Here is a 14859-nt window from a genome sequence, read left to right on the forward strand (position 1 = left end):
AAGTCATAGCCCAGCAGGCAGACATGGGTGGAAATATCACAACAAACCGAGGCAGTGGTTGAAGCAGCTTTGCTGAATCCAGACAGTTTATCTAATTTTAAGATGTTTATGCTAACAGGACAGATAGATTTTTAAATGCAGTCCTGTGGTTTTCAGGCAGGGATTGAAGGGAAGTCACAATGGTAAAGATGACTCACTCTTTGGCCACCACTTTCCTTTTTTTGTGGCTCTCTGTGCATAATACAAATGATTTCCCTACTGAAAATGAGTGCTGTTATGGAAACCTTAACATGAACCATGACCCAATATTCTTTATGTCTGGTTATAATTAATAAGAAAAGGTCTCTGTTACGTTGCTCACAGACAGTTATATAAATGTTATAATGAACCACTTATGCATCTTCACGGTGGGTGCAACAGGGTTCGAAAAGCATTAAATGGGGATGCTTGATTTTATTATCAGTGTGTAGTTAGGAATATAACGATACCTCGAAATACAATTGCGAATCGATATTAGCATGAAAAATTAAACCGATATGTATGAGTGTATCGTTACATCCCTCTGTGAAGTAGATCCTTTATGACCCTTAATACAACACCTCTTCAGTTTATTTTTTTTTTACATCATTTTATTAAGAAAATAAGTATAAAAATATAAATATAAAACAATATGACTCAGCATTCAAACAGCGTGAAATCAGTGTATGACAGTTTCGCCTACAACATACACTTTCCAGTACATTTTACACCTATATGATGAAATGAATTCACAGTTTGACAAATAAACTGCACCAACCACTCACATGGACATTGCTTGTCGAACAAAGATAGCAAATAGTATATAGGGTGTCCATCGTTTTAAAAACACTTTGTACATATACAGTTATCAATGGAGGTGGCTGGAAATACCACTCGACTCCACCCCTACAACCCCCGCCCACTCCCGCTCCAGTGCCATTAAACATTGATAGTATACAATACTACTATCGCTCATTACAAAACACATTGTCCACACCATTTTTCACAAAAATCCTAAAATTCAAAGGCATCTTCACTGATTATGACCAAAAAACGGTAAAACTTTGAGAATTATACTGCATCTCCATTAATGAGAAAACTCAGTTCAAGTCTTACTTTTCCGTTTATTTTCGGCTTCCACGGGCGGACTGCAAGGAACTGTTGTTTGTGAATCAAACAGACTACTAGTTAACCAGCGAGCTAGCTAGCAAACTAGACGGATAAACAGATAGATAGCTTGATAGATAGGTAGGTAGACAGACAGTCAACTAGCTGGCTAGCTAACTAACTAGACACAGAGCTGTCTGGCTAGCTAGCTAGGAAAAACAGACAGAAAAAAAAAATGGGCTTGAGAAAAAGAGACTCGTGGCCCCCCGGCCTAGGTCTCTCTGTCGGGGCTTTTCCCTATGTACATCTCCGCCAGTTTCTTGAATTGTGGTCCCCAGTTTCCGAGGTAATCGTAGTCATGGTCCCCCTCAGTGGCCGCGGACTCCAGAGAGCTGAGGGATTCTGCCAGCGACCCACTGCCCTCGTAAGCGTACGTGGCCAGGGAGTCATAGGGGGGCGCCGTGGGGTCCGAGTCGTTCTCCTGCAGCCTCCCGTTAATGAAGTCTCTGACGTCCGTGTTATCCTTTAAAGGTGACGTCCTCCGAAAGGGAAACAGCATTTCGGGTATGATGTCCCTGCGTAGCTTGTTAGCATCCATCACCTCTGGGTTGCGCAGCGTGCCGATATCAAAGGCCTGAGTGTCCTCCTCTCCACCCCCTTCATCGTTGTAGCTGACAACGTTGTCTCTGACATCCTCTTTGGAGATGATCAGAGGCTCCTTCTTCCTCTGTCTCCTCAGGGCGGCGAACAGCACCACGATCACTACACAAAAAACAGTGGGAAAGACAGAGAGAGAAAGCTCAGCGTTAAGACGTGTGCCTCCTAACATGTGTCATGCATTAAAGAGCACGAGGGAGCAAAGGCGCAGAGGGAAGACACATTTGCTAGCAGTGATAAATCCCCAACACTGCCTCAGGCATTCACCTCATATTATTAAAGATTCAGTGAAAAAAGCGTTCTCTTTCCTTTTCCCTTGAACGGCACATTCACTGTATGAAACGCACAGAGGTTGGAAGATCCTTCCCCCCCCCCCTCCTCTCTTTTCATCCGGCACACAGCCTCATATCTCACCTCATTCTCTCTTCTTTTTTCCAGCAGGAGACTAGAAGAGACTGCAGAGTGAGCATGTTTCCAGAGAGTGGCACTGTGTAATAAGTTTTTTGAAGCCTCTTGAAATTCTGCTTTGAAATGCTACCAATGTAACATAAAGGTGTACAGCCTTATTAAGAGTCTAGAGTTGGGTTCGTTTAAAAAGAAGAAAGAGAGAATTAGAAAATCCAGATCACAAAAAAAATCTTATTATACATTCGGCTTGACTCATCTGCACAGCAATGTGGTAAAAAGTCTGTTTCAGTTTTAATTATCATCTTGCAAATGCTTTGCTATCCATAAAGTTACTTAGTAAACTACTTAAATTTCTTCTTAGCTTACCTTTGTAACTTAACTTAAAGCAGTATTGTATTGTATTTAATCCTCATACATATCACAAATTGTATATTCAACATATTTTACTTGTATTTGATGCACTTTTGTGTTGCTCTATGTTGCGCTTGAATTTGGGCGTAATCTGAAATTTAGAGATTTATTGAGATTAATCTAGACTTGTCTAATCTAAGTCTATCTTACTCTATCATACATGATGGTTTAACGTTAGCATATACATAAAATGCTGGCTATTATACCCCTACAACTCTGAAAGCTGTGAATGAATATTGGTTCCACATTATTAAGGAGTAAGGATGTAATGATACCTTGCAATTCAAATAAAATCTATACAAATTTAGACCATTGAAATCTGTTACAAATTAGAATGCAATGACCTCTGACCTCTAAAACAGAAGGTTTTTCAGATTTTACCTTTTTTTTTTTAAATGATGATAAATCTTGAACCCAGTATCATATCCAGTATTGTGAGTTGAGTGAATCGTAGCGTCCCTGTTAAGGAGATAAACCCCTTAACATCGGGCACTAAATCCCTCCAGCCTTAAAAGACACTGCAGTTAGCATTTCAGTTCATTCTTGGATTGGGAATGATACTCAAACTTGATGTGAACAGCTGCATTTGTTGCCATGTTGCTTTTCCTTACGACTTGATCTTTAAACTCAATATCAGAAAAGTTTTGAGAAACTTGAATGACAGCAAATTGTAATATTTTGTAGCTTTGTATACTTAAGTATACATTGCTAAAATGCTATTTTGAAATGTATAATTATTTGCAATAAGAGGAAGTAATAGCTTATTTTGGACAGGTCTAAAATCTGCTCAACCTGTGCTCCTCTTCTTTTCCTCCTTGCCTTTTTTGTCCTACCAGCAGGCACTATAGTCGTCTAACTCGCCTCCCACCTGGGTGTTAATTACAATGCCTTCATTGTGTGTTAGATGGAGGGTGTGAGTGTCTGTTTATAAGGTCCTTCATGGACATTTGCAACTGACCAGTGCCACAGTTTTTAGGTAGTGCAGAAGGCTGCAATGATGAGGAGCAGATAGGGAGAAGTGATCCAGCTCAGCGGCTGCCTGTCGGAGTCAAGCGGAGGTGAATGAGACAGCCTGCCGTGGGGGGGGTGGGGGTTCATGCGCGAGAAAGCGACGGATAATGAGCAGATGTCACGGTATTTTGCTCACGAGAAGAGCATGGAGTTTAACCTTCAGTACACCCGATACGTGAGAGAGGATCTGCCCACCATCAGAGGAGGAATTTAAAAATTTGGAGTCAAAACAAGCAGATGGAAGGAAAGCTGATCAATACTAATGTGCTCGTATCACAAGGTTGGTCAGGCGCAGATCAAATAGGACACAAACTTCAAAACTAGAGTTCATGACAGGAAGTGGATTCAGATTCAACCCACTGAAACAATTACAGGCTGACACACACACACACACACACACACACACACACACACACACACACACACACGCGCAGTTTCCTGAGGAGCATTTTGTTAAATATTTTAATCACATTTACCTCATTCTACATTCACAATGTCTACTGAGCCATAATGCTCGCCACCACGCTTGGCCAAGCAAAGGTGAGGTTCAGTGGCAGTTGAAGCCCATTACTTATTGATACGCCCTTGACCACGAGCACTGCACATTTGTGCTTTTTCTGCTGGGTAAAACGATAGGCACTGATGCTGTTTTGCCCTGTATGCTGTTACATACTGCACTGGGATCACGTGGAGGGCTGAAGTGGTGCTTTAGAATGTCAGGCGCTAACTAACATACTTTACCTTTGAGATACACATCGAGCATTTCGTTAAGTGGATATATCTGCTAATGAAATGAGCTTAAAACCCCAGTCGGTGTGTGATTTTCTCAGGGAGCTCTGCAACATTTATGTGAATATGCAAAGCATTTGGCCTTCATTGGACCTGTCTTGATTACTAATGACAGCTTACATGTTATAAGGAACCTCAAAAGTCCTCCTGGACCTGGATCGATCATTTCCATGTCTTCTGATAATGATCAGTGAAATAATAGCTGTCCTCCGCAGAATGAACAAACGCTGATGTGTTTTTTAGGTTTGTGATCTAGACGCAGGTCATCATTAATTGTTTAAAAAAAAAAAAAAACATGTGACACAGGTTAACCACAGGCTTCTGCTTCAGTGCTTTGGTTCTTTTACACATCTCAACCACTCGTTTCTATAGCTTTCCATCAAGCATCCTTTCGCCCAGACCTCGACCCATTGAGCGCACACTTCCCAACAATACAAGCACGGTCCTTTTTAAAGGAAACATACTGTTAAAAATTGTTCAAATTTATTGTCACTACGGCTTCCAAGACCTCCTCCAGCCGGAGTACGGACCACTGGCTGAATTGCATATTCTACAGAAAGCTTCTTATTGATTGCCGCGAGATGGGACTCCAAGGTTTCACTCAATGCCCTGTTTGTGATGATAGACCTTGTTATATCAGAGATATTCACTGGTTTTTGTGTGCTCTCAGCAGCACATACTTGAGCAAAACAACTCACTCTGGGCCATGTTATTGACTTCAGCAGCCTGAAATGTCTGCAGCAGGGAGTTTATAAAAGACAGACCTGACTGGAGTGCTAATGTTGCATGTTTTGTGTGCCGTGTATCCACAATGAGATCAACAGAAAATACATAAACACGGTAAAATGAGTATGACTGAAGCATAAAATGAGGATTTTGTTATTGACGTTGTTTTTATCTGATCTTATTTGCTACAAGTGTAGACTTGCCATAAGCATCTCTGCACATACACATTCTCATACAGGCGGGGGGGGGGGGGGGGTGACTTACTGAGGAGGATAACGACACAGAGCAGTATGGCCACCAGGGCTCCGGTTGTTAGACCATCTGAGAAGGGCAGGACCTCGGGGTTGCAGGTTTGCATGTTTCCGCGGCTGTCGCAAGCGCACACGCGCACTATCAGCGTGCTGGTGCTGCTCTGGATGGGGTAGTCGTTGTCTGAGATCACTACAGGCAGGAAGTACATGCTCATCTCACGCCGGCTGAAACCTCCCCTCCGCGTCAGGATATTAGCGGTGTTATCTGCAGGAAGATGTAAATGGAGGGGGGGGAGCTTGTCAGTGTGAAGATGTTTCACTTAGCTAAATGATCATTGAAAGAGCAATATCTTCTCCTTCCTCTGTGTATCCTGTAACAGACAGCTCGTAGTGATTTTGCCAGGGCTTTCTAAATTCACTGTGAAGACATTTTAGAGCTATCAAGAGACAAAAACAAGCATATTTATTACAAGTTATATTGCTCACTGACAATATTCTTCAAAAACAATTTCTCATATTCGCTTAATCAGTAATTATTATATAGTATTCTCCCTTTTAAAAGTACACAAACACAGTGTTCACGCACGGCCACTCTCTCCTGCAAAACTAATTAAAGTCCAAAATGTGTTTATTATTCCATGAAGCCTCCTCTTCCTGGTTTCCTTTTAGAGTCTGGGCTGCAGCATTTTTTTTTGGCTCCTGGAATATATTGCTGGCTGTTGAAGAGCTGTCTGCCTATAAGCTGAAACTGAAGTCTAACATCGTCTCATAGCTTAATGATATCATCAGTCAATGACTTTACAATTGGTGTAAGTGTTGGTGCAGGGTCAACATTTATAGTCTTCAACAACTTTTCAGTGGAGATTATGTCAAGCTCCAGGGTGAAAAACGCCAATAAGACAAACAATAGTGTAGAAACTGAAGCACCTTTTGGCCTCTTGTGTGCAATGGTTTGGGTTGTCTGCAAATAATGAGTCCATAACTTTACCTGGGTTAGCATTGTGAGCCTCTAGACTTGCTTTTCTGTCCTTCCGTATTACTTAAAAATCCCAACACTCTGTCACAGTCAACCATCATTGCAACAGTCTCCTTACAACAGGCATAAGCCAACAATAGCATCATAATCGATGAGGACACAACAGAAGTGCTTTTGGATGAAGGCCTCTTGAGTGTGCTCCTTTTAACATCCGTTCAGCAGGTATACTTCCTGTCTTGAGCTGGAGAGATCTCACTCTGGTTGATTATAGTGTTGTTACAATACCAGATTTTTGAACTTTTACACGATTCTAGGAAAAGTCGAATAGTATTGATCACTTTTTATGATACCACAGCAACGAAAATAGAGGTGTTAGTCCCCGTATTGGGTAATTTGTTGTTTTGAATGACCAAACGATTGAACACTGTCTTCCATTGGACAAATATTGGGGCGCCAATGGCGTTGCAATCAGATTTGCGCCCCATGTATGGAGGCTTAAGTCCTCCAAGCTGGCAGCCTGGCTTCATGTCCGGCCTGGGGTTCCTTTTCTGTTTGTCCCTACTCTTGATTTTCTACTCTGTCCACTGTCCTGTCTAAATAAGTAGACTAGAAAAGCACTATACAAGCTCAAGTCCATTCAGCCTTTGACTGCAAGCATGCTTAAGTTTAACAACATCTCTCTTCCAAAGATTCTTATTCAAATGAGATTTTCTGTGTGACAGAAAAACCAAAGTCTGTCTGTAACACAATGCAGCTTATATGTGGGATGCTTGTCAGATGGTTTGCTTTCACAAAGACTCTTCTGTAAATGCACTCCGCACAACAACTCCAGTCGTTTAAATGCTTTTCAAACAGTCAATCAAAAAGTTCAATCGGACAAAGAAAAAACATGTTCCAATTTTATGATTTTCTGCAGCATATTTGAGGTAATGGCTCTTTAGATTGCCATCATATGAAACCCCCTCTTTCGCTCATTCCCACATGAACATCTTCAAAGTTTAACTTTAAAATACACAGAGAAGCACTTTCATTTGGTTTTCCAATAAAAATGCAAATCGGCTTATCTTACCTTCCCTGTCAACAATGGTGAAGTTCGGGTTGGTGGCACTTATACTAAAGACAAACTTGTGTCCAACAAGGGGTTCATCTGTGTCAACAGCACTTATTGTCTGAATCAGCTGCCGAGAAAAACAGAACAAGGGATCAGAAAAAACACATTTGAGTTTGTTATTTGTCTTTTCAGAGAGAGGGCGGGTATAAAAGCATCTTATCTTGAACGCATGAAAATGGATAAATACATCCAAAACTTGAACATTTCATGCATTATAGTTCACTGACTTTCAAAGAGGACTCACACTGTAGTAAGAAAAAAAAACAGTCACTGAGAAGAAACTCAAATTACACTCATCTGCATGTAGTGCGAGGCGTTTGGGATTCGCTGTCTCTCAAAACTACAAACACATACTCTGCAGTGTGAAAGACTGTCCCCCAACACAGATCTATCAGTATTCAACACGCACCGTGAGCATTGTGGGTCACCTCCCCTGTACATGTCAGGAAGTGACCGGCGTGAAACTCCTCCCTGAGCTTCCCTGTTGTTTACTGCCAAATTTTGTTTGGCCTTTTGCCCAATAACACTGGAAATATGTTTCCCCCAAATGGTTTCCAAAGACTAATACATCCCCCCCGATAACTACAGGGTTCTCATACTTCAAGGTTATTTAAGTTAAATGCATATATGTATTCATATATTCTGGTGATTATACGTCTCCCGCACACAGATATCAATTTCACTTTGACAGATTCTCTCCGGATTGTAATCCGACTGAGGGAAAGTTACTAAAAGTCATCTAAGTGCAGGGATGGCTGGTGTAAATGTGCTGGCAGGTCTAAGCCCTCTATTTCTTATACAATACATATGAGAAAAACATTCTTCAAATAACTTACAACAAATTGTTTTAAGGTTTGGTAGAACCTCGAATAGCAACAGGACAGAAAAGTTTCAAGAAAAACACCTGATATCTCGAAATGAGCTAATACTTATTTAAAGCTGCTCAATCACAGCATCCTCTTTCATTCACTTCCACAGTTAAAACTAACGATATCTGTCATGGTACGCCCCCTTGATTTGCTGATCACTTGAGCTAAAATCATTCGGCCAACTTTTCACCAATGACACTACGGTAGTGCTACTGTAGAGATTCAAAGAAACTAACTGAGCATCTCTTTAATAGAGAAACAATCTATTCTTGATTTAAACATACTGGGATCGTGATGCTAATTTTGTTAGTTTGTTAATGGCAATTTCCATTTTGTGTTAGCATCAAGCTAACAAGCTAAGAAGTACATCCCGGTCCATCTGTGTGAATTTATGACTCTCCAGAGAATAAAGTCCCAGCTGCCTCTGCCTTTGTGCTCATTGCACATTTACGCTCTTAACTTTGCGTCACTGTATCACTTAATATGAATATATATCAACAAGAAATAAGAAAAAAATAACAGTCACAATACAAGGATTCTGTCATGTTGTTGATAATTCAGCAACATGGAGTCTAAGTTGAAGTGCCAAAAATATGTTGACACGTTGGCATAGCTTTAGATTTGAATTGACTTCAACTTGTCCTCAAACAAACACATTCTTTGATTAACATAATGATAATGAAATTGTATTACCTGCCCTGCTTTGACATTCTCGCAAACAAATGTATCGTAGGACATTGCAAACTCGGGAGCATTGTCATTGACATCCAACACCTTAATGAACACAGGCACTCGAGTCGTCTGACGTGGGTTATCTGAAATAAATGAATTTTTCAATAAAGTCAGCGTGTTTTTGAAAAGAAGTCAGAAAACTGTTCAAGAAATAGAAACACATCTCACTTATTTCAGTGGCCACCACAGAAATGTTGTGCCATTTGGACATTTCTCTGTCCAGGGATTTCAGTGTAGTGATGGTGCCATTCACAGAATCGATGTTGAACAGCCTCTCGAGATCTGTATGCCGATCGATGGAGTATCTGAAAGCATGACACACAGAGAGGACAGAGTAAATACAAAAAGAAGGAAAAAAATAACATTTTGTGAAGTGTAAGGATTTAACACTTCACTTAAATTAGACTAGCCTGTATTCATTCAAGTGTTTTCACCTTCATATTTTAAATTATAGGCAGAAAGCAAATCCCCTCATTGCAAAAAAGTTGTCCAAAAATAAAGAAATCTATGCGAGAAATCTCCTTATTCACAGTTGATTAATTACCTCAGAAAACATTTTCTACCGACCGGTTTCAAGCCATTTTCATATTAGAATGATGTTCATTAAAGTTAAAGTATGGTCCCGTTTATGTAAAATAAACAACAAGAAAGAAGCTGGGACTACTTAAGTAGTGATTAGATTTAAATCATGTGACTTGACCAGAGATATAACATTACGTTAAAGGACACACGAGACTCCATTGCAGTATCGATGAGCTCAAAAGTGATTGATTTTTCAGGTTGTGAAAAATACAATGTTGATCCCCATCCCTAACCGCGACTCGGTTTTTGAACATGAACAGCTTTCAATTGAATTACGAATTAAAGTAAAAGTTTTAAAATCCTTTCTTCTTATAAAAATTCAATTTCCACCAAACATACTGAGCAGCCAAAGTACATCTGTACTTCATAGAAATCTGCTTTATACAATACATCACTGTTGGTTTCCAAAAGACAGATTCCATATTCCCCAATGTCTAAAGATGATATATCTTCCCTCATGCCAGCTCATTTGTCATAGTCATCTTTCATATTCCACTGAAATTTGAATATGCAATACAATACGCCATGTGGCACGCGCCGGGAGTGGCATATCTCTGTGTCAGAGACGGGCAGGCGCCATATGTGTGGAATGGCGGCACTAAGCTGTGTGAGTCGATACAGCAAATTAAGCTCTTTCACTTTGACTTTGTGCAGTGCCACGGCGAGCTTACATAATGCAAAGAAATAAACAGTGTCTGTATTCACTTCACAGGTCGGCCGCCATCTTCCACTGGGGAAATGACCAGGAGGGAAGCATGAATAATATCCTTTTTTTTTTACCCTTCTCCACCTACCCTCCCTCTCCTCCACACTGACACATGGCAAGGCTGATGGATTAGATTTAGCCAAGTGGGCACATTTTCAACCTCCTGCTAAAGAAAAAAAACTGATACGAGGAGACTTTGTATTTCTGCCATGTGTTGCTTGTTTTCATATTGATTTTAAACTAGTTTAATTAAAGCTGGAACAATGAGTTCGGGAACAATCAAATTGCCACAATAAGGCATTACACCCTCCGGGTTGGCGAGGAAATCTTTGCTTAAAAGGTAATTGATTATCTTCTAAGTTTGCAGAATGGTGAGTGGTTATTTCCTCAGGGGTAAATTTGTGTTGTCGAAAAATTGGTATAGTTAAGGTAGGGTAGTTTAGAAGAAGTAAAGGAGGAGAAGAAATGCATCAATGTAGACAAAGCCAAGGCTTGCACACGTAACCCAAGTCACAAATAAAAATGATGAAAATGACAATGATTATTCCAAAGTTTTGCTGCTATTTGGATCTTCATCAAGTGAGAATGTTTGAAAGTGGAAACCACACTCACATGTTACACTCTCCACATCAATCGTCTCAAAAGCTCTAGGATATCTAGGAGTGCTGGAGGCTTAGATCAATTGTTTCAAAAGTATTGACTTTGCCTTCATAACCCATTCATTCATGCACTTCTGTTTTGAACCCAAGTTGGACATTTCAGCTAGCACGGCCTAAACCAGAGGTCACCATATTGGACAGTCGTTTGGATACACATTGCAACAACTCTATCCCGGATTATCCTGGCTGTATTGAATGGCACTTCAAAGTAGTAGTGGGGACCATAAACTCCTTAAAGAGGTCATATTATGCCCTTTTTGGGGTTTGTATATTTAATCTATGTACCTACTAAAGTATGTTCACAATAGCTAAAGTTATAAAAAAGTGTCTGTTTTCATGTTCTGTCGCTCCATGCACCGGCTCTCTTCTGACTCTCTCTCTAAGGCTCTGAAGTGCCCACGTTCAGAGTCCCCACGTGTGCCAAGTCTGATCTGATTGGTCAGAACTGTCGGCTCTGCCGTAATTGGTCAGTCGCTCAGCACGGTTCTCGGAAATGTCACGCCCCTTTTACCATATTGGGAATGCAGCCACTTTGGCTCCGAGGGCCGGGGAGCAAAAACATTAGCACCTTAGCACTGCTGTGCTACCGCAGGCTACGGCATATCGTGGGCGTGCTACGGAAGTTAACGGGCGTGCAACATGAGCTGCTGGGCTTGCCACAACGAGCCAATGGGCTTAGATCAGTGATCTCACACTGACAAGACGTCACATTGGCAATTTTTGCGAGTGTTACATGCAGCTAATGCTACAGCTAACAGGAGGACGTAGGAGAAGCTGCGTTTCCGCGGACTAAACATGCACAGGACACTTGGAAAACACACTAAAGAGCATATAAAACCAGAAAAAGCATAATATGACCCCTTTAAAGGAAGTGTTAACAGAGGTTATACATCAATTCTAAAAGTAGGCTAATTTTCCCCTGCTGGCCGTTTTCCTTTCACGTTGACTCCTCTTTAAAACCAATTGGTTAGTTCTCTGCTGTTTACATTACTTGCTGCTATTTATCATATCAAGTCACTTTAATCATCACTTGTCATTTTATCTTGTCATTCTCTGCAAATACTGTCTCAATTATATGCATAGTTAACTTCATCATTCATTTTGTACTTGTATATACCCCCTATTTTTATTTATCTTATCTAATCTATTCTGTTTAATGTGTATTTTGTATTTTGAGCTTACTTGTCTGTGCTGCTGCAACGCCCGAATTTCCCCTCTGGGGATCAATAAAGTATTATCCTATCCTATCCTATCCTAGTATTCAGAAAAAATTAACATACTTCAAATACCCATAGATATAAATACATATAGAAATCTGCACCTACTCATTCTGAGAATATGAAGTTGGAAAACATAATTATGTGAACAGGTCTTGTTTGTATACCATATTGGATACAAACAATCAGGAGAAATCTGTTTCATAGAAGAAGAAAAAAAAACAGATTTCTGTGCAGGTTGTTGAAATTAAAAGTAAGAATGACAGTAGCATGATACTTTCACAACCTGCTATATTCATGAAGAAACATTGTTGTATTTTTATAATCCTGTAGCATACCTCTCAGTTTAAGATTGTAGAGGGTTAAAATGAAACATTTTTGAGGTACGAGTGAGTGTGCAGGCTTTGTTTTCTTTTCATAAGGAAAGAATGGGACATTTGGCTTTTTACAGTCTGCCTCTGTCTAAGCTCCAGACACTTCTCTCTGTGTCTCATAACATACTTGACTGGCTTGTTGTCGGCGTCAGGGTCCCTGGCCGACACCACACCGACGAAGCTGCCAGCAGCCGTGTCCTCGTGCACCTCGATGATGTAAGGGTTCCTGGTGAAAACGGGCGGCTCGTCCACATCCTCCACCGTTACTTTGACTGTGGCGTAGTCTTTGAATTGCAAACCGTGGATGAACCTTGCATCTAAGTACGTGTTTCTCACCTCCACTCTGAACTCATAGTCCTTCTTACTTTCGTAATCCAGTGCCTGGAGATGAAAGAGCATCAGAAGTCAAGCTTTAGACTTTTCCATAAAAGAAAATATGTATGAAAAAAAAAAAAGAAAACGTCTGCCTCCAGGATTCTGATAGGCAATTCATTGCATTTCATTTGTCTGCCTTTATCTCATTCACACTCTAAATTCAAAGTTACAAATCCAAGTGAGGAATACTGATCTGGGTGATCTTCAGGGAAAAACTAAAAAGTGTTTCTAGCAAAAGAGGGCTTTATATTATTCATTTCACAGGCTTAGGCTATCTGATTCTACACTGGAGTTCAAATATATATTCCGTCATATGTCTTTATTACAAGAACAAATGTTATCGGGGAGCTGTTTCTAATCTGAAAGTGTACTATTCTGTCTTTCCATTGAAGTCAAATGTACATATCTGGTCGAGATAAAACGAAAGCTCAAATTTTAATTAAAGCCTATACTACAACTTGGAAAGCCAAGAGAAACCCCTGAACTTTGAAGAACTGAAATACCTTTTTTTTTACAGAAATAACACACACAAGCACATTCCAGCTTTTTACCGCATGTATATTTAACTTTCTTTCTGGAGTTGTGTAATCATATTTCAATCCAGGTTTAACTCGTTCTATTTTCCAATCTATTTATTTCAAAGGGCTCAACTTGAAAGCCCTTCAGCCTGTCTTGAAGGCAAAAGGATGTTTCATTGGAGCTGTATGAAAACATGTCACTTGTCACTCGATGTGTTATGTCTAATTGCACAGCCATTAGCAACCAAATCATAGTTACATAACAGCTGAGGGTGTCTTGTTTGATGCTGACTGCCGACTACAAAGTATGAAGAATAAGGACATGAGGGACAGAAATTAAATTACCTTTTTGATTATGATGACTCCTTCCTGTGTGGTTTGGTCAGTGATGATGTTGAATATGTCATGACCGCCAACAATACTGTACTCCATCTCTGCATTGCGCCCAACATCTGGATCATCAGCCTTAATACGACCGATGGCGCCACCGATCTCTGTGGACTCCACGGAAGTCACACGAAAGGAATCTGCACAGGATCAACCGGTCAAATGTTAACTGTGTAGAACTTTTTGTCACCAGTAAATGCAACAGAAAGTGTTTCATAAGCCAGATCAAGCAAAACATTGTAAAACAAATGTATACCTTTTTATAAATACCACACTCATAAAGAGAAATTTTCAATAAAGCCAAATAAAAAAGGGATTCATGATAAGTTTTAAGAAATCACATTGAATACGACTGAGTATTTCAAACTCTAACTTTGTTTATTTACACATTTATACCAACAAATACAAGTGACTGAAATCCTTAACTATATGGATGAATGAATAATGAAAACTCAATTAAAACCAGACTAAATAGATGAAATCAAATAATTTGACTGAAAAATTCATCAATGCAAGTCAATTGGAGCCACACTAAATAGGTAAATAAGACTCAATTAAAAGCTGCTCTTTAATGGTCATATATAACATAAATGGAAGAATACATAATTAAAACTCAATTAGAAGTCCGACTTAAAAGCTAAAAAACACCTCGAGCGATGAATGAATGAATCACGATCAATCTAAAGTTTCACTGAAAAGGTAGAATAAATGATATAGACTGATTGAGCCGAGCAAAAGAAGTTGAATAATGTCTAGAAGTCTGTTGGAAATCGGTCGTTGAACCCCATCAGCCAACGGGAGTAACAACTTTCTGGAGCTCAGAGTGTAGCAAACAGCCAGCCATGGAGGACCTCAGGATATGACTCCCATTGACTTTGTATGCAATCCGACTACATACATAAGAAGTGAGAATGGAGTTAAAAGGGTAAGTGTTAGGTAGGCCTCTTCCCGACTAAGGATTTACATAGACCAACC

General features: G+C 40.0%; 1 protein-coding gene across 1 annotated transcript in view; it reads right to left on the reverse strand.

Annotated features, from left to right (window-relative positions):
- Nucleotides 1-607: 607 nt before the first annotated feature.
- The window catches only part of LOC132994258 (cadherin-10-like), a 38446-nt gene continuing 24194 nt past the window's right edge, over nt 608-14859 (reverse strand). Inside the window, exons 6-12 of the mRNA XM_061064488.1 lie at nt 13843-14024; nt 12732-12985; nt 9235-9371; nt 9028-9149; nt 7424-7532; nt 5392-5643; nt 608-1887 (exon numbers count right to left, since the gene is read on the reverse strand). Of these exons, the coding sequence (XP_060920471.1) occupies nt 1397-1887; nt 5392-5643; nt 7424-7532; nt 9028-9149; nt 9235-9371; nt 12732-12985; nt 13843-14024 (1547 nt within the window). The 3' untranslated portion in view covers nt 608-1396. The remainder of the gene's footprint in view (nt 1888-5391; nt 5644-7423; nt 7533-9027; nt 9150-9234; nt 9372-12731; nt 12986-13842; nt 14025-14859) is intronic.

This window comes from Labrus mixtus, chromosome 19 (genome assembly GCF_963584025.1).
Source record: "Labrus mixtus chromosome 19, fLabMix1.1, whole genome shotgun sequence".
Taxonomy (NCBI): Eukaryota; Metazoa; Chordata; class Actinopteri; order Labriformes; family Labridae; genus Labrus; species Labrus mixtus.